The 22911-nt window shown below is 46.0% G+C and overlaps 1 protein-coding gene across 2 annotated transcripts in view; it reads left to right on the top strand.

The window, feature by feature from the left end:
• LOC119951867 (sodium/potassium/calcium exchanger 4-like) overlaps positions 1-22911 on the top strand; it is a 295680-nt gene that overhangs the window by 155391 nt on the left and 117378 nt on the right. For both annotated transcript variants that reach the window (XM_038775239.1, XM_038775240.1), the window contains one exon: positions 19261-19337. In XM_038775239.1, coding sequence (XP_038631167.1) covers positions 19261-19337 — 77 coding nt within the window. The remainder of the gene's footprint in view (positions 1-19260; positions 19338-22911) is intronic.

Here is a 22911-nt window from a genome sequence, read left to right as displayed (position 1 = left end):
CACTGGGAATATGAGGTGAAGCGGTCTGCCAGTGCAGTTTTTCAACTGACTCTCTGCAGTTAATGCTGAACCTTGGGATTAGCAGCATTGGAAAGGTACCTGGAGTGATTCTGTCCTGACTCTACCTCCTCGTGTCCGCTCAATGGGGGAGGGAGGCGCACAGTTGACCCTTTTAACAATCGGCCCATTGAAGCTTATGAGCTGCCTTCTGATGTAACTGGCTGGGGTCATGAGAGGCCCTGACACAGAGCTAGTCTGTTGATTTGGCTGGTAATAATTCAACACAAACGCAAAAATAATTAAATATCTTATGGAGCGTGTGTCAGCTGCTATGTGAAAAAAATAGTAGTCTTTCAATTCTGTTCCACAGACTGCAGATGTGGTCGTGCTGCTGTACTGTGGATGGATAAAGAGTCGTCGCTCTCCTTTCAGTTCTGTCGCCAGAAGCTCATGGGACTTGGGAAGAGCACACAGATGGGAAAATTGTTATTTTTAACTACGAAGGCTGCTACAAGGCAAACAGGGCTGTTTCTCCTCTGCATCTCAATGAATACTGTTATGATCTCGGTAGAGACCAGTGTTGTGGTTTTTTAGAAATCTGTAATCTCACTTGTATATAAAAAGAAGAAAGTGAAAAAGTTCCACAATTTAAACAAAATAATTTTTACTATACAAACAAAACAAACATTAAATACTATGTTGGGTATCCTCCTGTAGTCTAAACCCCAAATCAATGTAAGTTGAACATGAATTAATAGAGAGAGTATAGTTGATTAACTATAAATTGCATATTAAATGACAGATGCAACTCAAAGTTTGCTCAGGGATCTAGGGAGGGATTCTCTGACCACCCCCCCGCCGGGTCGGAGAATCGCCGGGGGTCGGCGTGAATCCCGACCCCGCCGGCCGCCGAATTCTCTCGGGGGAGGGGGGGGAGGCCACCCGCTAGTCAAATTTATTATTGTATAACAAACCATGGGTTGGAAACTAATCCTAACAACTGGAACAAACACAACTAACCATGACAACTTCTTCTACAGTTGCTGCAGCTGTTTCTCAACTTCATCGGGCAGCACGGTAGCACAAGTGGATAGCACTGTGGCTTCACAGCGCCATGGTCCCAGGTTTGATTCCCCGCTGGGTCACTGTCTGTGCGGAGTCTGCACGTTCTCCCCATGTCTGCGTGGGTTTCCTCTGGGTGCTCCGGTTTCCTCCCACAGTCCAAAGACGTGCAGGTTAGGTGGATTGTCCATGATAAATTGCCCTTAGTGACCAAAAAGTCTGGGAGGGGTTATTGTGTTACTGGGATAGGATGGAAGTGAGGGCTTAAGTGTGTCGGTGCAGGCTCGATGGGCTGAATGGCCTCCTGCTGCACTGTATGTTCTATGTTCTACAGGCTCCCCCTAGGTTGCAGTGTCACATGGTGTAACCTGCCTGCCACCTAGTGGTCAGAGGTCAAACATATTTACATGTACAATTGCATATGCATAACACTACAGACATCATCCCAAAAAGATCTTGTCCCAATGGGGTAACCCCCACCACCACTACCACCGACACTCCAATCTCCCTCTGTCCACAACCACAGGCCTCACCTACCCTCTCTGCTTTGATACCCCCAATACATACCTGCTCCTGGACTTCTGGGAATTAGGCTGTGAGAATGCTCATGGTTCCAGGCCTGGCGAAAGCAGCTATGGCATCATAGAATCATAGAATTTACAGTGCAGAAGGAGGCCATTCAGCCCATCGAGTCTGCACCGGCTCTTGGAAAGAGCACCCTACCCAAGGTCAACAACTCCACCCTATCCCCATAATCCAGTAACCCCATCCTATCCCCATAACCCAGTAACCCCACCCAACACTAAGGGCAATTTTGGACACTAAGGGCAATTTATCATGGCCAATCCACCTAACCTGCACATCTTTGGACTGTGGGAGGAAACCGGAGCACCCGGAGGAAACCCACGCACACACAGGGAGGATGTGCAGACTCCGCACAGACAGTGACCCAAGCCGGAATCGAACCTGGGACCCTGGAGCTGTGAAGCAATTGTGCTATCCACAATGCTACCATGCTGCCCAACATTGCTGGGACCAAGAGGCTGCCAGTAGACCTTATTAGCCAACAGCTCTCTGAAGTGAAACTTCTTCCCCACTGTGGGGCAAATGTCCTGCCTCCAGCCAGGTAACACTCAATGGAGCGTGAAACAGCGGGGCAGCTAATAAAGGTGGGGTGTGTTTTTCACCAACTCCTCACATGGCAGAAAGAGAAATGCCACCGTCTGCAACATCCTGGCCACGTGTATATTTTAGTTTCCGAGCTGTTTCAGTATTAGTCCAGATTATGGGGTGTCTAGATCATGGGGAATTTGGAACATAGAACCAGGGCTGGATCACGGTGGGTGGGGTCTGGATTGCTGGGTCAGATTGAGTTCTGGATTGCGAGGGAGGATTGGATCACTTGAGGTCTCCCCATCTTGGAGGGGAGCTCTCTTGTTAGTCTGGGAGAGTCCTGATCCCAAGGGAAAAGTTAAATGATGGTCCACGTGAGCCCAATAGTTAGGGAATGGTTCACTCGGCAACTTGTTGTGCTTGGAGAAAACAACACTCCAGCTTCTCCTGGTCCACAAGCAATGCCACAAAGCATTTGTCTGTTGCCTTTAAGCTGGCAGGTTTATTGAAGCCGAGGAAATCTGACCATCTGTAGTTACAAATTGAGAGACTTAAAATGAAGGCAGATAGCTTCAGTCTAATGCTTAGGTGACCAGCCAGCTTTCCGTGAGTGGCTGGTTCACGCACTCCTTGACCCACTTCCATTGAAACTGAAATTGGGTGAGTTTGAGGTGGTTTCAGTTCCTATTCCAGATCCTTTGCATTTTAATCTTTGACATGACCCTAACCCCACTGTTTTTGGGAGTTATGATTTGGCGCTCTGTGCTCAGCTCTCGATGAAGCTGCAAACTCTACAACCTTCTGAATCAGAGACAAGAGGCGTGATCTACTGACCTCTTCCAGGGTCTACCTGGCTGGCCCGCCTTGTGAGATCTAACATGATCACTATCTGGCAAATCTATATATTAGAGTGAGACAGCTAGTCTCACTCTAACATGCACTCCCCTGAACTACCCGAGGCGTTGGTATCGAACCCCTCCGCCTTGGAGTCCTCGGGTGAGCGCCATTCATTGTTGGTCCCAACAAACAGTGAGCAGGTGGAACGGCACTTGTGGAGTTCACCCAGGAGTTCGGATGGGTGGCATAGGAAGGGTGGCATCATGACACTGGTGCCAACTGGGTACCTTGGCACTGCCAGCTGGCAGGGGCACTGCCAGGATTCCAGGCTAGCATTTTTCCCACAGCGGGAATTGGGCCTGTCGGTCCCCTGCCTCTGTGCGGTGGGGTGCAGGGGTCCCAAAGACTCCCCCTATAGGTGCGTTGGGGCTTTGTAGGATTCAGGGGTCAGGTCCTGACGTCGAGAGATCTTAAAAAGTCCCAATCTCTTCCTTCACTGGGGAGTTCTGGCGGGCGGAGCCCCTCAGTGCAGGAAATGGGACAAAGTGAGACCCCAGCAGGGCATTCTCTGCTGAGACCCCGAACAGCATCCCGATATATCATGGTGTTTCTCAGCAATGTGAGCACCAGGAAATACCCGGCAGAACGCGCTCATCACAGGGCTCTGCTCCAATATGGGTAGATCGCGTCCAAGGTTGTTGCCACTTAGTAAGGACTAACTGCTAGTTCACTTCAAGTCCTTACACAAACTCTTATTATTTATCATGGAAACCCACATTGCAGCAGACAGTTCACTGACGCTGAAAATTATGATTGACATGTTTGCCTCATCACTTGTTCAAAGAGTTTCATGCATAAATCAATTGTAACGTAATCTAGCCACATGATGCATGATCACTTACTGGCACTCGGAATGTGCTGCAGATTGAGACGCATGTCTGTTCCCGTGTACCCACTACAACCTGCAATGGACTACTCCTCCGGCTGCATCACAAGTTGGGACATTACATTGTGGTTCAGATTCGAACTGGAAGAGAGTTTAGAAATTGCAAAGCCTTAACTTCCTTGTGTCAGGCCATTCTGGACATCCTTAGATTGATGAATGTCCAGGGATTAGAAAAATCCCTCTGCTAAACATGAGTCTGGTACCATTGGGGTTTTTGTTGTCCTATTTGGCTGCTTCCCACTCCCACAGAGCCTTATAATCGTCACACACAACTTTTCTAATATTGGCTTTGTTGAAAACATCATCTCACAGCAAGCATTAGTTCCTTTTATGTCACTGCTGGTCTAGTAGGATAGCCTGCCAGCACCAGCACTGGCCCAGAACAGGATTTTGGAGGGAGTGCAGCGCAGATTTACTAGAATGCTACGTAGACTCCAAAGATTAATTTTAGAGGCGAGATCACAAAACTAGGGCTCAATTGCCTGGAGTTTGGAAGACTAAGGGGTGATTTGATCATGAGCTTTCAACATATTCATGAGAACTGTCTAGAACAAGGGTGACATAGCCTACAAATTGGAGCCAGGTACTTTAGGCGTGGATATAGGAAACACTGCTACATGCAAAAGGTAGTAGAAATTTGGAACTCTCTTCGATGAGCAGCAGTACGCTAATTGATAATTTTTTAATGAGATTGTTGCACTTAGTTAACCAAAATAATTTGAGGGATGTGAGGATATGGAATTGGGTCCCATATCAGTTGTGATTTAATGCTGGAACAGGCTTAAGGGGCAAATGGCCTCCTCCTGTTCCCTTTCCTAAGACAGCACCTGAATCAGAGTGCACAGAGAGGAGGCAGTAGAAGATGGGCAGGATATTGTTTCGTGGATGGCCGTACATTAACCACTCCGAATGCTTTCACGCCCACTCGATCTAGAAAAGCAGCAATGTGGTGCAACTGAGTCTTTAGTTTTAGTGTTCAGTGGGAAAGGTAATGAAAATGTTGGCCATGCAGATTCATGTATCAGTCACCCATCTGCTACATGCGTTGGCAATTGGTTTGTTGGCCCAGGGGTTTGTTACTCACTCTGAGGTTGTTTGTTGAAATGTGGGAGAGGTTGTGCATTCCAATCCAGATGAGCCCAAGTTTCAATGTGTCGGCCGTGCCTTGGTTGGTAACACGCCTGTCTATGAGTCCGAAGATTGTGGGTTCAAGTCCCCCGCCCCCCGCCTCCTGAACCACGGAAATCTAGCTGATGCTCCAATGCAGTACTGCCGGTGTGCTGCACTGTTGGAGGTGCTGACGTTCAGATTCAATATTAAATGCTGATTTTTTTTTGCCCTCTAATATGTCATGGATAAGGACAAGAGTGGTCATGGGTGAGGGTGCTTATTTGGGCGAAGGCCAATTACATCCAAATTAGACAGGAACTGGGAAATGTGGATTGGGAGCAGCTATTTGAGGGAAAATCCATGGTTGACATGTGGGAGGCTTTTAAAGGCCAGTTGATTGAAGTGCAGGACCTGCATGTCCCCACAAAAATGAAGGATAGGAATGGCAGGATGCGGGAACTATGGATGACTAGGGAAATTGTCAGCTTAGTCAAAAGGAAAAAGGAAGCCCAGCAGCCTTAACTCAGGCAATTTAAAGGACTGGAGAGGGGAAGCTTGGGGCGTGGAACTGTGGCAAAACCTGTGGTAGAAACTGTGGTAAAGTCCAACGAGCAGTTACCTTTTCTAGTCAAGTACACCTTATTTTGAATTAATTCATAATAACTCTTTGGTCTTTACTGCGTCAGGCAGAAGGAACGTTTGAAGGACTGGATCGTGTGGTGGGAAAAGTGGTTCAAGTTCAAATGATCATTGTTCGTGCCTGTAAGCGGAATTAGCAGTTTACAATCTCCCTGCAGGTTTCAGTGCCCTATTTTTGTACATTGCAGAGTGTTTGATGAGCATAAAATGTTCTATTTGTCATATAAATTAAGCATTCCTCTCTTTCTCTTGACCTATCTAGGTTTGTTGTTCAACAATCATCAATCAGAATATAATTTAAATGCTCGAGCCAAATATTCCAACATTCTCTGAAAACAAGTAGATTCAACATCGGTGCAACTTTTAAATACAGAAAAGGGAGGTTGTTCACTTCAACATACTTTTTGATTATTTTTGTTTATCTAAACCAGTTGGGAAAAGGGGAATGGGCTTGCAACGCGGTCCCGATAAGGTTTCTGCTGCTCTTCCAATGATGTTCTGGCAGTGTAATGGTAGAAAGTTTGGGGAAATTCAGAACTGGTGCTGAAATAATGAGCTTGCTGTTCAGCCTTAGTAAGGAATTACAGGATCAGTGGTTCTATTTCTGAGGGCCTTGATCAGAGGTGCGGAGACCTTAAAGTACATCCCTTTCTCTTGGTAGAGAGTGACAAAAGAGCGGAAAAACCCATAGAATCCCTGCAGTGCAGAAGGAGGCCATTCGGCCCATTGAGTCTGCACCGACCCTCCGAAACGGTCACTGTGCGGCAGCATTGCTAGCCACCGTGTACCAGTTTGTTTGACATCCCAGTACCAGCCATGCCATGAATGGAGACATAGAGTGGAGCAGCAAGTCTACATCCAAAGAGAAAGGTGGAATACACTGAGCCTCATGGGTGTAAGTGTCTCACTGACTCAGCTTAATGTAACACACCTGAGAATGAAGAAGGAAAAATCAAATGTCACGAGGCATTTTATTGTTTCCAAGAGCCTAAATTTAAAATTTTCTTTTAGAGTATCCAATTCATTTTTTTTTCAATTAAGGGCCAATTTAGCGTGGCCAATCCACCTAACCTGCACATCTTTTAGGTTGTGGGGGCGAAACCCATGCAAACATGGGAGAATGTGCAAACTCCACACGGACAGAGACCCAGAGCCAGGATCGAACCTGGGACCTCGGCATGTTGTTGGAACTGAACTAATCCAAGCAAATGCAGAGTAATCCAGGCAAGTGCGGAGTATTCCCGGCAAATGCGGAGTATTCCATCACAATCCTGACTTGTGCCCTGTAGACGGTGGACGGACTTTGGGGATTTAGGATGAAAGTCACTTGATGCTAAATACCCAGCGTCTGACTTGCGTAGCCACAATACTTAAGTCGCTGAATCAGTTGAGTGAATTAAGGAGCCAGAGTAATTTCACAGATTTAGGACAAGTTTCACATCTTTCTGATTCCCAAAAAAAGCATTTTGTCCGTCGGCAATTCTGGGGAAAAAAATGAAAGTGTTTACTTTAAAATGTTTCTCTGGTTTATTGATTTCAACATGAAGGAAATGTAGAAGTGGATTTCTGCTGATTTGCATTCACATGTGATAGTTATTCAAATTATTTCTTCGGTCCATTTCCAAAATCAGAGGCTCCTTCAATAAGCTCAGTATTTAAATTCCGTGTTAAGCAATATTTAAGCCACTGGCTTCCAGATAAAGCTGGAACTGTTGTTTCAACAACCTCCAATTAAGATTAAGATTACCAGTTGTCTTTAGATGTCCGGGAGCTTGCACTTGTTCCATCAAAAATCTCTTTGTAGTCGAGGATTCAGTTGTTGCGATGACTCCGCCAGTTGAATAGTTGATTCCGAACTTTGTCTTTTTTGTTTACATTTCTTTACTAGTCGTTCTTTAAAGTGTAATTTAACCTGGTACCATGTTATATTACGATATGTAATATATTTATTACTCTCTTAATCAAGCCGAGTTGTCGAATGATAGCCGTAATCTTCCAGTAATGATTAAGTAATTTATTGAGTAACGTAAATTTGTCTTGTGTGTTCTTTCTACTTAATACTAAACTAATAAAACAAATAAGCAACTGTAGAATATTAACTGTGAAATAAGTTGATATAAAACTCTGATAACTAATAACTTATTCTCTCTAGCTTTCTCACTTCTGTTCTCTCCGCAATCCTGACACACATTCCTCTAAGAAAGAGCGGGAAAACATTTATATAGGTCCTGATAGTGAGGCCATCTAGTGTTCATTTGCCTGCACTTGTTTAACATAGTCTGATCATGTATTATTAAATACAGAGATCACTACATTCAGTACAACATATTTCTGAGCAGTATGGCAACCAAGAAGGTTTCAGGCGTGCCCCCCCCCCCCCCCCCCCACTGACCTGAGCAGAGTTGGCTCTGGGACGGCAATGGGGCATAAAGTTCCAATCAGATGAATTTGCAGGAATTCCAAGTGTGTTAAAGCACAAAATATTGCATGCTCATCAAAATATAATGAGCACACATTTGGAAAGAACTTTCTAACACGTTCAAGATTAGTTGGGAATAGTCCAATAGCACAACTTCTGCAATAATGTTTTTCCTTTCTTATATTAAAAGTGTTTTAATGTTTGGAGGGACAACTAATGACATAATAGCATTGCCGAAGCTACTTGCTTTTCGATAATGAAGTATTCACCATCAGAACATCAGAAAGTTTGGTATTAGAAGAGTGTGTTTGACTATTGTGAAGAAAGACGGTATTTTTTAACAATTTGGGGTTTCTTGTGATATGTTACGAAACAGGCTTGTGGCTGTGTATGTGTTGGTGTGTGACCAATTTAATTAAGTTGATGTCAGTTTGTCTGCAGGGTGAGGACATTAAAAAATTCACGCTGTCAAGGCAAGCACTTGAAGTAAATATGGCTAAGCTGAATTTTTTATAAGTAAAGAAATTATGGGTAGAAATCTGTATTCGGAGATAAGGGAAGATTTGGAATTTTTTTAGTTGTTAAATTTCAAAGGGATATTAAATTTGATTTGATTTATTATTGTCACATGTATTAGTATACAGTGAAAAGTATTGTTTCTTGCATGCTGTTGTCATGTGAGAGTACCTTTAACAAATGGATGTTTAAGCAATGTACCTTTAAGAAATGCAGCAGCTCATATTACTGAAGTGATGTCAGTGATAGCTGAGTTGAGCTCACTTCTGCTTTTTTGGGGCTTTTGGTTTCAGTTTGAGAGAGCAGCTGAAAAGTGCCTGGCTGGTTTGCTGTGAGCTGTTTAAAAGGAGAGAGCTACATGAAGAAAAAGAGCTTGGGTGTGTCTGTGTTTGCAGTGAGCTGGATCTGCGGTGATCTCTGCCAGGAAAGACTATCTCTGAATCATTTGGGTGATTTAAACTCATAATAGTAATGTCTTTAACCTGATGTGTTTCGGTTTAAAGGTGTTAAGTCTTTTGGAGGTTTGAAGGAACAGTTTGAGGGATTATTTAGTGTTGTATTATTTTCGGGGTTATCTTTGAAGTAAGGGGTGTTAAAAGGTTCAGTTGAATTCATGGAATAAACATTGTTTTGTGTTTAAAAACCCACGTGTCCATAATTGTAATACCACACCTGGGGACCAAGCAGTGTGCTTCAAAAGGAACAATACATTAAAAGGAGAGGTTGGTTGAACTCCATGATACATTTTGGGGTTCTGAAAACGCCGCTCCCATAACACTGTACAAAGAATGCATACCGTACATAGGGAAGGAAGGAGAGACTGCAGTATATAATGTTACAGTTATAGCAAGGTGTAGAGAAAAGATCAACTTAATACGAGGTAGGTCCATTCAAAAGTCTGATGGCAGTAGGGAAGAAGCTGTTATTGAGTCATATGGTACGTGACCTCAAACTTTGGTATCTTTTTCCTGATGAAGAAGGTGGAAGAGCGTATGTCCGGGGCGCGTCGGGTCCTTAATTATGCTGGCTGCCTTTCCGAGTCAGCAGGAATTATAGATAAAGTCAATGAATGGGAGGCTGGCTTGCATGATGGACTGGGCTACATTCACAACCTTTTGTAGTTTCCTGCAGTCTTGGGCAGAGCAGGCCCCATACCAAGCTGTGATACAACCAGAAAGAATGCTTTCTATGGTGCATCTGTAGAAGTTGGTGAGGGTCGTAGCTGACATGCCAAATTTCCTTAGTCTTCTGCGAAAGTAGAGTCGTTGGTGGGCTTTCTTAACTATAGTTTTGGCATATGGGGACCAGGACAGGCTGTTGATGATCTGTACACCTAAAAACTTGAAGCTCGCGACCCTTTCTCCTTCGTTCCTATTGATGTAGACAGGGGCATGTACTCCACTACGCGTCCTGAAGTCGATGACAATCTCCTTCATTTTATTGACATTGAGGGAGAGATTATTGTCATTGCACCAGTTCACCAGATTCTCTATCTCATTCCTGTACTCTGTCTCATCATCATTTGAAATCCGACCCACTACGGTGGTGTCATCAGCAAATTTAAAAATCGAGTTGGAGGGGAACTTGACTACACAGTCATAGGTGTAAAAGGAGTATAGTAGGGGGCTGAGGACACAGTCTTGTGGGGCACCAATGTTGAAGCTGATCGTGGAGGAGGTGTAGTTGTCTATCTTTACAGATTGTGGCCTGTGGGTTAGAAAGTTCAGGATCCAGTCGCAGAGGGAGGAGCCGAGGCCAAGGCCATGGAGTTTGGAGATGAGTTTCGTAGGAATGATGGTGTTGAAGGCTGAGCTGTAGTCAATATATAGGAGTCTGACATAGGTGTCTTTGTTATCTAGGTGTTCCAGGGTAGAGTGCAGGGCCATGGAGATAGTGTCTGCTGTGGACCTGTTGCAATGGTAGGCGAACTGTAGTGGATCAAGTCAATCCAGGAGGCTATAGTTTGCAACTAGTTTACAAGTAGTTTACAACTTGGTAAGGGACATAAATAAATAAGACAAGGTTATAAAATTTTATTTCACCAAAAAATGGGAGAACATTAAATAATTTTATTTCCAAGGGTCGGTGCAGACTTGATGGGCCGAATGGCCTCCTTCTGTACAGTAGAGATTCTATGATTCTATATTGTGGGAAAGGTGAATTTCAAAGAAGCATAAGGACAGTAGCATAAAATATGAAAGAGGAAAAATATGTAAAGAGAGTTTGGGAGATATGTTTGGACAGTGACTATGTGAGACCTCCTGGAATGTGTTCTGTGCTGGAACAGAACTGTGAGGAAGCAAAGCGGGCTACTTCTGCCATCCCAAAAAAGTATCTGTTTTTTTCACAAAGCAGGGTTTTGTTTTAGGTTTTTTGGAATGTCCACAGCAGACCGGGAGAGGGAGAACAGTCATGTGACATACCTTCCCTACAGTGGGGAATACTCTTTACTCTTGTAGTAATATTACTGTTGCCTAAATGAGTGTTTATTTGTGAGTCTAACCAAGTTGTAAATTGTAATAACCAGCACGGGACACACGGTGTGGGGATGATTGTTTTCCCTGTGCTCCTCGAGGAGTACAAGCTCCCCCAGTAGGGGCGGGGCAGCTTACTCATACTTGTATAAAAGGTCGGCCAGTGTAGATCCAATTGACAGAGACAGGGTACCTGGTGATGTTTAACCTGGGTTCATGGATATATTTGTTGTTTAAATAAATGTCTTTTACTTTTACTCGCTGTGGACTACCCGTGCCTTACCAAATAAATCTTTTGGGGCAATGTTCTTTCAGACTAATTTTAACTGTATAAATGTAATCTTGTGTGTTTTAGTTTTGTTTTGTTAGTAAATGGTTTAATTTAATGTTTAAAATCTCCAATAGTGTGACTGGAATTTGTAGCTTCTGGCTTCAGTATCACCTTGTGGTAAAATACGAAAAAAAGATATGTGATCGCTTTCCAATTTTCCCTTTGTAATTTGGTTTAGAACATAGAACATTACAGCGCAGTACGGGCCCTTCGGCCCTCGATGTTGCGCCGACCCGTGAAACCATCTGAAGCCTATCTGACCTACACTATTCCATTTTCATCCATATGTCTATCCAGTGACCACTTAAATGCCCTTAAATTTGGCGAGTCTACTACTGTTGCAGGCAGGGCGTTCCACACCCCTACTACTCTCTGAGTAAAGAAACTGCCTCTGACATCTGTCCTATATCTACCACCCCTCAATTTAAAGCTATGTCCCCTCGTGTTGGTCATCACCATCCGAGGAAAAAGACTCTCACTGTCCACCCTTTCTAACCCTCTGACTATCTTATATGTCTCTATTAAGTCACCTCTCAGCCTTCTCCTCTCTAACGAAAACAACCTCAAGTTCCTGAGCCTTTCCTCGTAAGACCTTCCCTCCATACCAGGCAACATCCTAGTAAATCTCCTCTGAACCCTTTCCAAAGCTTCCACATCCTTCCTATAATGTGGTGACCAGAACTGCACGCAGTACTCCAGGTGCGGCCGCACCAGAGTTTTGTACAGCTGCAGCATGACCTCGTGGCTCCGAAACTCAATCCCCCTACTGATAAAGGCTAGCACACCATATGCCTTCTTAACAGCCCTATTAACCTGGGTGGCAACTTTCAGGGATTTATGTACCTGGATGCCGAGATCTCTCTGTTCATCTACACTTACCAAGTATCTTGCCATTAGCCCAGTACTCTGCATTCCTGTTACTCCTTCCAAAGTGAACCACCTCACACTTTTCCGCATTAAACTCCATCTGCCACCTCTCAGCCCAGCTCTGCAGCTTATCTATGTCCCTCTGTAACCTATAACATCCTTCAGCACTATCCACAACTCCACCGACCTTCGTGTCATCTGCAAATTTACTAACCCATCCTTCTACACCCTCTTCCAGGTCATTTATAAAATGACAAACAGCAGTGGCCCCAAAACAGATCCTTGCGGTACACCACTAGTAACTGAACTCCAGGATGAACATTTGCCATCAACCACCACCCTCTGTCTTCTTTCAGCTAGCCAATTACTGATCCAAACCGCTAAATCACCTTTAATCCCATACTTGCGTATTTTCTGCAATAGCCTACCGTGGGGAACCTTATCAAACGCCTTACTGAAATCCATATACACCACATCAACCGCTTTACCCTCATCTACCTGTTTGGTCACCTTCTCAAAAAACTCAATAAGGTTTGTGAGGCATGACCTACCCTTCACAAAACCGTGTTGAGTATCGCTAATCAACTTGTTCTTTTCAAGATGATTATAAACCCTATCTCTTAAAACCTTTTCCAACATTTTAACGGGTTTGTACGGTACCTTTTTTAAATTCATTGATGGGATGTGGGCGTAGCTGGTTAGGACAGCATTTATTACCAATCATTCAGAAGGTGGTGATGAGTTGCCTTCTTGAACCACTGTAGTCCTTCAGGTGTAAGTACACCCACTATGCTGTTAGGGAGGGAGTTCCAGGATTTTGCCCCAGCGACACTGAAGGAACGGCGATATATTTCCATGCGTGGTGAGTGACTTGGAGGGGAAACTTCAGGTGGTGGGGTTCCCAGGTATCTGCTGCTCTTGTCCTTCTAGATGGTAGTGGCTGTGGATTTGGAAGGTGCTGTCTAAGGAACCTTGTTGAGTTACTGCAGTGCATCTTGTAGATGGCACACATGGCTGCCACTGTTCATCGGTTGTGGGGGGTTTGAATGTTTGCGGAAGCAGGAGCAATCAAACGGGCTGCTTTGTCCTGGATGGTGTCAAGCTTCTGGAGTGTTGTTGGAGCTGCACTCATCCAGACAAGTGGCGAGTACTCCATGACACTCCTGGGGCGGCATTCTCCCCTACCCGGCGTGACGGAGGGTCCCGGAGTAGGGGAGTGGCGCCAACCACTCAGGGGTTGCGCCTCCCCAAAGGTGGGGAATTCTCCCCACCTTTGGGGGCCAGCCCCGCGCCGGAGCGGTTGTCACCAGAAGACCAGCGCAAAAAACCGGCACCCCCGGCAGCGGGGCTGGCCGAAAGGCTTTCGCCGGTCCGCGCATGCACCGGCAGTGACGTCAGCGGCACCTGGCCGCTGACATCACTGCCGGCGCATGCACAATGTGGGGTTCTCTTCCGCTTCCGCCATGGCGGAGGCCGTGGCGGCCGCGGAGGAAAATAGTGCAGCCAGGGCACTGGCCCGGAGTCTGAGCGGGGGGCCCCGATCGTGGGCCAGGCCACCGTGGGGGCACCCCCCGGGGTTCGATTGCCCCCTGCCCCCCCAGGACCCTGGGGGCCTGCACGCGCCGCTGATCCCGCTGTTCCAGAGGTGGTTTAAACCTCGGCGGCGGGAGAGGCCTCCCAGCGGCGGGACTTCGGCCCATCCGGGCCGGAGAATCACCGCAGGGGCCTCTCCGATCGGAGTGGCGAGATTCCCACCACCGCCACTTCCCAGGTGACGGAGAATCTCTGCTACGGCGGGGGCGGGATTTTAGGCGCCCCCAGGCGATTCTCCGACCCTGCTGGGGGTCGGAAAAGTTCGCCCAGGTTCTGCGATACTCCCTGGACTTAAGGAGATGAATTCAATAATGTTTTTAGAATATAACTGTATGACTTACATTTACAATCTGTGTTCAGTTTTCTTTCTTATGATATTTCCAGAGGTCTAGCTGTTCAGGACCCATTATATTATCTCTAATTTTTCCTTTATTTATTTTGATTGTTCTCAAATGTTGTGGAACATTTTGAATCGATCGGTGAAAATTTGGAGCTTGTGCATGTACGCACTCAGAGGCCAAGCTCTAAATTATTGCCGGCGTATTCACAGAGGCGTATGAAAGAATGAGCCTTAGGCTGAACATCCAGAAGACACGTTCCTCTACCAGTCTGTTCCCGCCGTGCAATGCTACCTCCTGCCTATTGAGATCCACGATGAACCATTGGACAGCGTGGATCAATGTTCATACCGTGGGTGCTCCTCGCAGCGAGGGCAGCCATCGACGATGAAACTCAACATCGCCTCCAGTGTACCAGCGCAGCCTATGGCCATCTGAGGTAAAGAGATTTTGATGACAAAGACCTCAAACCTGGCACCAAGCCCTTGGTCTACAAGACTCAGCGCTACCTGCCCTCCTGTAAATGCACCAGAGACATGGACAATGTGCAACAGACATCTTAAAAACCCCTGGAGAAATATCACCAGCAAAGCCTCTGCAAAATTGTGCAAATTCAATAGCAGGATTGACGCTCTAATATCAGTGTCCTCTCTCAGATCAGCACCCCCAGTATGGAGGCACTGCTATGGTTAATCAGCTACATTGGGAGGGTCACATCATCCGCATGCCTGACACAAGACTCCCCAAAACAAGCTCTCTACTCCGAGCTTTGATACGGCAAGCGGTTACCACGAAGGGCAGTGGAAACATTTCAGGGACATCCTCAAAGTTTCCCAGAAAAAATGCAACAACAGCACTGCCATGTGGGAATCGCTTGCTCGAGACCGCCTAAACTGGAGAGGAAGCATCCACGAAGCTGCCAACCGTTTTGAATGTCTCCGACAGGCTCAGGTGGGGGACAAGCACAAACAGTGGTCGGAAGTACCAAAGTCCGACCCACCAGCTTGAACAAACACTACCTGCCCCACCTGTGGCAGACATGGCAGATCCAGCATTGGACCTCTCAGTCACCTTAGGACAGGCCACCCGGGGTGGAAGAAAGTAATCTTTGACCCCGAGAGATTGTCCAAGAAGAAAACATTGTGATTATAAACTATGTTATTTTGAGGCTGCTTTATCAGTATAGTAAAAGATAGTACGTGAGTATTCGAAGCAATTGCCAGTATGGATGGGTATGACCTAATTTTTAATTTGGAGCCTTAAGAACCAGCAGCTTTGTAAAATCAGGAAAGAAATCTTGATCTGCACACGTCGCTTTGTGCCTCAACTGTAGTTCTGTATTATAATATCTGCAATATATTAAAGTTTTTGTGCCGAATCATCTGCTCTGAAGACGAAGTTTGGTGGCGGGCAGGAAAGTTGGAGTGATTCACACTTGGCAGCACGTGGGCTAAACACCCTCAGTCTTGCTCATTATTTATGCATCCGTGTACAGCACGGCGAATCTCATGGTGGGGGAAGAGCAGGAAGTCACCCACCGTTACCTCATGGGCCCGAAGGTCCGCCCACCATATTAAAAGCGCACCCAGAAAGCCATTCACCCAGAAAGCAGGTCAGGAGCTTTGGATTGTGCTTCACACACTCTGTCCAAGGGGACAAAGCAGCCTTCGGCCCCGCCGTTCACCGTTCAGCCCCACTCTGCCAGCATAAGTAACCCGTCTACTTACTGTGAACTCACACCCTCATAACGGCGTCAGGTAGTCTAAGGGTCAGAGTGCGCAGGGATGACACACACCACTAACAGATGAGACTGAATGTGGTGCCAGCCACTTAAAGCTCTTAATTTCAGATCAAATGGCTTCTTTCTTACTTATTGGGGAGGGCTCAGCAGTGACATTAGAACATAGAACATAGAACAGTACAGCACAGAACAGGCCCTTCGGCCCTCAATGTTGTGCCGAGCCATGATCACCCTACTCAAACCCACGTATCCACCCTATACCCGTAACCCAACAACCCCCCCCTTAACCTTACATTTATTAGGACACTACGGGCAATTTAGCATGGCCAATCCACCTCACCCGCACATCTTTGGACTGTGGGAGGAAACCGGAGCACCCGGAGGAAACCCACGCACACACGGGGAGGACGTGCAGACTCCACACAGACAGTGACCCAGCCGGGAATCGAACCTGGGACCCTGGAGCTGTGAAGCATTTATGCTAACCACCATGCTACCCTGCTGCCCTATTAGGCATGTATGAACTGCTCATTCATCCAGTGGCCTCACAATCAGTCACCTTGTTTCTCTGCAGGACAAGATTGCACATAACAGGCGGGATTCTCCACTCCTTTGGCCCACCGCGAGGTTCACTGCGCCATGGCCAAGATAGTAGAGACCATCCGAGGCCATTCCACTGCCCCTGCACTGCAAAGCAGCCCCGACGCCTGAATTGCCTGGGCCCACCCCCCAGTATGGGGTGACCCGACCCGACCCCCCCACCACCCCAGGAACCCTGTAATAGGGGGACCCCCCCCCCCACAGGGACACCCTGCCTAAAGGAACTGCATAGACCCCTACACACACAGATCCCCCACACACAAGACTCCCACCCGCTTCACAAAGACCACCCCCCCAGAAAAGAGATCCCTGTCTGGAACCTACAGAGCAGTCCAGATAGGTGATGTGGGAAGCATTATAGCTGTAATATTGATCTTACAACTCCACATGTCCGTTCCTCGAAGGCAAGCAGCTGTGCCTGCATCTGGTTCCCACAGATTCATTGTCTGCAATCTATTTATGGCGTTCTCGTAGTTTTTTGTGATCACTTTTTTCAGTGCACTTACCTCTCTTTGATGTGGGCAATTTTTAATTGGTGGCCTGACCTTATATTCTGTATGTGAGTGCTTTCAGCACTTTCTAACTTCTCCCTGCCACCCACCAAGTACCTCCCATCCTCCTCCATAATCACCACCTTCTGATTCCTCTCCCGTCTGTGACCATTCAGCATCCCCCATTATGCTTGGCACCATTATTGTTCATATACAGATTCTATTCTCCCACCATTCTCCTCAAAGTTGAATCTGATTCCTCCTGTTCTCGAGGTCAACTGCAGCCTCACTTTCAGATACCCCCCTCCACCCAGGAGACTCAATCTTCCACCATTCTGGATCTTACTTCCTGCCGTGAATGTGGCTGTGCCCTCTGTGTTCCAGCACCATCCTTCCAGCTGACCAATCAAACTGCGCCCTTTGCACACTGTTCTCTAAGACCATCACTTCTCAGAGAGGTCGTCCCCTGCCCAAGATAATCGTGGCATGCTGGGCCTCTAACATGCACCCTGGACAGAATGGCCTAATTTCCCACATTCTATTAAACAGTCTCCCACCCTCCCACTCTCGGCTTTTCTTACCCACATCCCTACCCAGTCCTTCCCATATCTCACCTTCCCCTGCTTGTCCTCCTCACACCCCCCTCCCTTCCCCGGTGTCCGACTTCTGTCTCCCCCTTCTCCACTGCTCCCTCTCACCCCTAGTACTGCCTCTGTCTCACTGCAAACCATCAATTGCAAGTTCCCCTCCAAGTCACACACCATCTTGACTTGGAACTATATCTCTGGATCAAAATTCTGGAATTCTGATCCCAACAGCACTGTGGGAATACCTATACCGGATAAACTGTATTGATTCAAGTAGGCAGCTCATTGACACTTTGTCAAGGGCAATTAGCGATGGCCAACAAATGCTGACCTTGCCAACCTCATCCCATGAAAGAACAAACAAAGGAAGAGAATACCATTAGCACTTGGGCATTGACTGAAACAGTCAAAAGGTGGACAAATTCCTGATTTAGCCGCATGAAAGGGGTATTTAACTTGGGGCCAAGGTAGAGAGGGGAATAAAAATATCCTGCATCAGGCCCTGATGAATCTGAAGAAAAGATAGATTAAAAACTTTGTGTAGAATTTAATGGAACGTCCATGGGGAGAAGGGCTTGACTTTTGCAGGTACGCCCAACAGAACGGACCAGGACCAGGCCTACCCAAGGGCGGAAATCCAGCCTACCAAGAGCTTCTGGCTGTCCGAGACTGGCAGCTCTCTATACCCAGAAGCACCAAAGTGGATCTAGCCTGCAACATACCCAGGGAAAAGCCTAGGATCAATAAGGGACACAGGCCGCAGACGAGTGAGGATGGGATGGGGTTACGGGAAGGTGGTCATGGGGGGAAGCAAGAGCATTGGTCTGGCTTTCAGTGGACACCCCGATGCTGGAATCCTTTGATCAGGCACTAAGTGCTAACCCCCCCCCCCCAAACCAGGAGGCTACAGGCAAACGTGGCAGGGTTTGCTGAGCAGCCTCTAGGAGTCCCATGTAAACTGTGCTACTCTCATTTAATGCCTGAGCCTCCAATTAAAGCCCAATGGATCAGGGATAATTGGCCCAATAATGAGCCTAACTGACAACCCATTACAGGCAGACAGGTTTCTCCCATGGGCCCCTTCAAACCTCCAGCTTAATCACAGGAGATTTTCCTGCCGTCAGGAAATTGATGCGCGGCCTCTCTTGTGATCAAGTAGGCCCGGCAACCATGTTTCCCCTAGCAACGGGCTGGGTTATAAACGTTGGCCTCGGCAGCAAAGCCCACATCCCTCAAATGAATTTAAAAAAAAAATTAAATCCAGCCACGTTTAAATTCTAAATGGAAAAAATGGGGCGTAATTTCTGATAAAGCTTTAATAATTTCAAACGTGGCCTGGATTATATACTTGAGGACAGTCATACCAAACAATTAAGTTAATAAAGACATAAGCTACAGTCATGCTCTCAATAAAGGTTATTTGCTCTAATTTACTGAAGTTTGTTCTACTCAACATATTTAATTTTCTGAGATTGTCTATTTATTTTTGTCATGTTTTGGTGGGTTCCTGTCGTCTGCACAATCTCCTGCCCATTTTGCTGAAGAGCATTTCTGGAGATCGTTTACAACATTTGACGTGTGTTGTTCCCATTACAGCTATCCATGAATTTCCAAGTGACCTTTTTACCAATAAGGAGAGGCAACAAGGAGGTGTATTACTTCATATAGCAGCAGTAAGTATACTTACATTTATATGATTTTTTCTCTTGGGGAGTATATCCATGGCATATTAATTTAATACCATCTTCCAACCAGAAATAATGTTTTGAGGTAAAGCAGACACATATGAAGAAAATTAACATTATAGCCACAGGGAAACAGTCTTCCTATTCAATTTTTACTTTACGAAGATATACAATTGGGATGAAATACTTCAAATCTTGACCGTCATCAACTCGTGCGTGAAAATTGTATTTATTTTGCCCATAACTAACATTCCACCCACTAATTTTCCTATTCCCATTGGCGTAGGGAGCCATCTCGCCACAGGGAACAACTCAGATATTCCACCTTATTTTCGTGTAAGAATTTACCCCTTCAGTTTTTGGGCCTGTGAAAATCACAGGAGCTGGTAAAAAGTTACCCATGTTATTTGTTGTAGATAATTGAAGCAAGGTGATTTGCAAAACTGAAAGAATTGGTTTAGATGTTGACTGAGGAACAGGCCCACCTGTGTACACATGCGTAAGCACATTCATGAAAGGTGCATTCTAGGAACGGACAGATTCAGCATCCTGCAGGAGGTAATATACAGGAGGATAAAAAGCTTCAGCCCAGGAGCATATCTCTCAATCCATGTCAGAAAGCTGCTTTGAAATAAATAATCAGCCAGTTGAACATCATCTCCATCCACCAACCGAACTGGCAAGTGATGAGGAAGCAGTTTTAATCTGTGTCAGTGATATAAAAAGCATAGCAAAGTTCATAAATGAGGAAAGGTTGTTTGGCTTCCCTACCTTCATTCTATGACATGTTGTAAAGTATAATGTGTCAATTACCTTATTAAGACCTTTTAATAAATTAGAGACATCAACTTCTTTCTAGAATCATAGAATTCCTCGTGCAGGCAGAGGCCATTTAGACCATCAGATCTGCACTGACTCTCTGAAAGAGCACCCTACCTGGGCCCATTCCCCCACCCGATCCCCGTAACCCAGTCACCCCAGCTAACCTTTTTGGACATTAATGTGCAATTTATCATGGCCAATGCACCTAACCTGCACATCTTTGGACTGTGGGAGGAAACCGGATCACCCAGAGGAAACCTATGCAGACACGGGGGGAACGTGCAAACTCCAGACTGATAGTCGGCCAAGGCTGGAATCGAACCCGGGTCCCTAGCACTGTGAGGCAGCGGTGCTAACCACTGTGCCACCGTGCCACCCCAACTCTTAGACTCTGAAGCTTAAGTTCCTCTAACATTTGCACGTATCTCATTCTCTTTTACATTTCAGATTTGTCTGGTTGACCTTTAAAATGCAAGCATAACACTTCTGTGGTGCGGTGACCATTGTCTAACACTATTCTAAATGTGGTCAAAACAGTTAATTATAAAACTTTATCTTAATTTCTGTTGACAGCATTCTTTATTTTCCTTCTTATGTATCTTATGATTCTCTAATTTGAAATGTTTTGCCACAATTTCTGGCTCCTTTCTAAATATTACTGTGCTAAATTTATCCTAATCATTGTACACTTATATGCCATGATTTTTGAGTATGTTGAATTCTTTATATTTAGCAGTGTTGACCTTCAATGTGCGATACGTGTTTGTTTCTTTACACAGCTGATCTAAATGCAAGTGCAAATATTTTGCTACAGCAATTGTTCACCTGATCCATGTGTCATCAGCAAAATTTGACCAGTTTACTTTTCAATATCCGGTTTATTTATGCCGATTAAAAATTATAAGGATCACAGTACTGACCTTTATGGGATTCCACACACTTCCTCCCCAATCAGACATGAATGCCGGCAAATTACTGTGAGTGGTTTTCAGCGGCAACAGTGAAGCAGCTGCCAAGCCAAGCACAACACACGGAGAAAGTCCTGATTAAGATCCATGAAGTACTCAGGTTCACTGGTAGCTGATGGTCAATGCAATCACTATCAACTTTGCAGTTCCCACGTCTGAAAGCAAAGTGTTGCAGCAAGTTGAATTGACCTTGTGAGGTCAAGCAAGGTGAGAGGATCATGCCACACCTTCCAAGCAGGCTTTGCACTCAGCATGCTTGTCATTTATCATTCTTAATCTCTCACTGTGTTGAAGAGTTTCGAGAGTTTCCTAACCTCTTCGGCCTCCTGGCTCGACCTGAAACTGGCCCTTCTCTCATGGTTTTATATGAAACTGAACTGTTCGGGTCATGCACTTTGTGTCACATCCATTACGGCCTGTCTGTTAACCGGGTCTGTTAACAAAGGAGTTATGACCTTGTTTGGTAACTAGAGGACATGTTCCTTTGCTATGCATAGCGTGAATCTTACTTGCCTATCGTTAGCCTGGATATTGTCCAGGTCTTGCTGCATTTGGATGTGGACTCCAGTCTTCTACCACCTCCCCGTTCAATTCTTGTATGGCCCCAGTTACCTCATCCCCATTTCCCATATCCTCAACAACTCACCCCAGAACCAGTGGTCATGCCCATGATTCTAATCTCTCCAAAACCAGCCAGCTGCCCCTTTCCACCTGCTTCAGGTGGTAATGGACCAATGAAGCCAAGTTGTCAAAGTCTGCTGAAGCCACCAATGGAGAGTCCTGCACAGGAATGCCATTGGCTGTCTGTGACATCCCTGCCCATGAATTGAAATCCAGCCCCGCATGTCAGTAATCTTGATCACCACACTCCCATGCTCATTCTTTTACCCCATGTTTATTCTTTCCACTTTAAGTCACATGTGAACCTTGCTCTTGACCAGCCCATTCTAACCCCTCTACTTCTACTCGTCCTCTAGATGTGACACAACCACAATTATCAGAGGAATTTCATAGAATTTACAGTGCAGAAGGAGGCCATTCGGCCCATCGAGTCTGCACCGACTCTTGGAAAGAGCACCCTACCCAAGGTCAACACCTCCACCCTATCCCCATAACCCAGTAACCCCACCCAACACTAAGGGCAATTTTGGACACTAAGGGCAATTTATCATGGCCAATCCACCTAACCTGCACATCTTTGTGATTGTGGGAGGAAACCGGAGCACCCGGAGGAAACCCACGCACACACGGGGAGGATGTGCAGACTCCACACAGACAGTGACCCAAGCCGGAATCGAACCTGGGACCCTGGAGCTGTGAAGCGATTGTGCTATCCACAATGCTACCGTGCTGCCCAGGAGATAGAAGATACGGCAATTCCCTGTGCTGCCTGCCCTGAAGCCAGCATATGGCACATCCTGATACTCACCCTGTCTCTTCCAAATACTAGCCAAGTAATATTCACCTGTGGGGCATTTGCCAGTGAATTAGTGCAGATTGCACGGAACATGAATGGGCAGGAAGAGCTGTGGGTCAGAGATAAGGGATTAAATGTTTTGGACCAGAGAGTCAGGAACTGGTGTTCCTTGGCTGAAAACCCTAGGGACCCAGGTCTCATATGGAGTGTCTTTTAAATGAAGGATGCTTAAATAAAGTACTGCAATTTGTCTATGCACTGGGTACGGCCTGTGGGGACATAGAGCAGATGGTCGGTCAGTTGAAGGAGTTCATTACTTGCGTCTGTGCTGCCATGATGGCTAATTTCACAGGCG

This window comes from Scyliorhinus canicula, chromosome 2 (assembly GCF_902713615.1).
Source record: "Scyliorhinus canicula chromosome 2, sScyCan1.1, whole genome shotgun sequence".
Lineage (NCBI taxonomy): Eukaryota > Metazoa > Chordata > Chondrichthyes > Carcharhiniformes > Scyliorhinidae > Scyliorhinus > Scyliorhinus canicula.
Note: the sequence above shows the minus strand (reverse complement) of the source record. Positions and strands in the feature narration are given on the sequence as shown.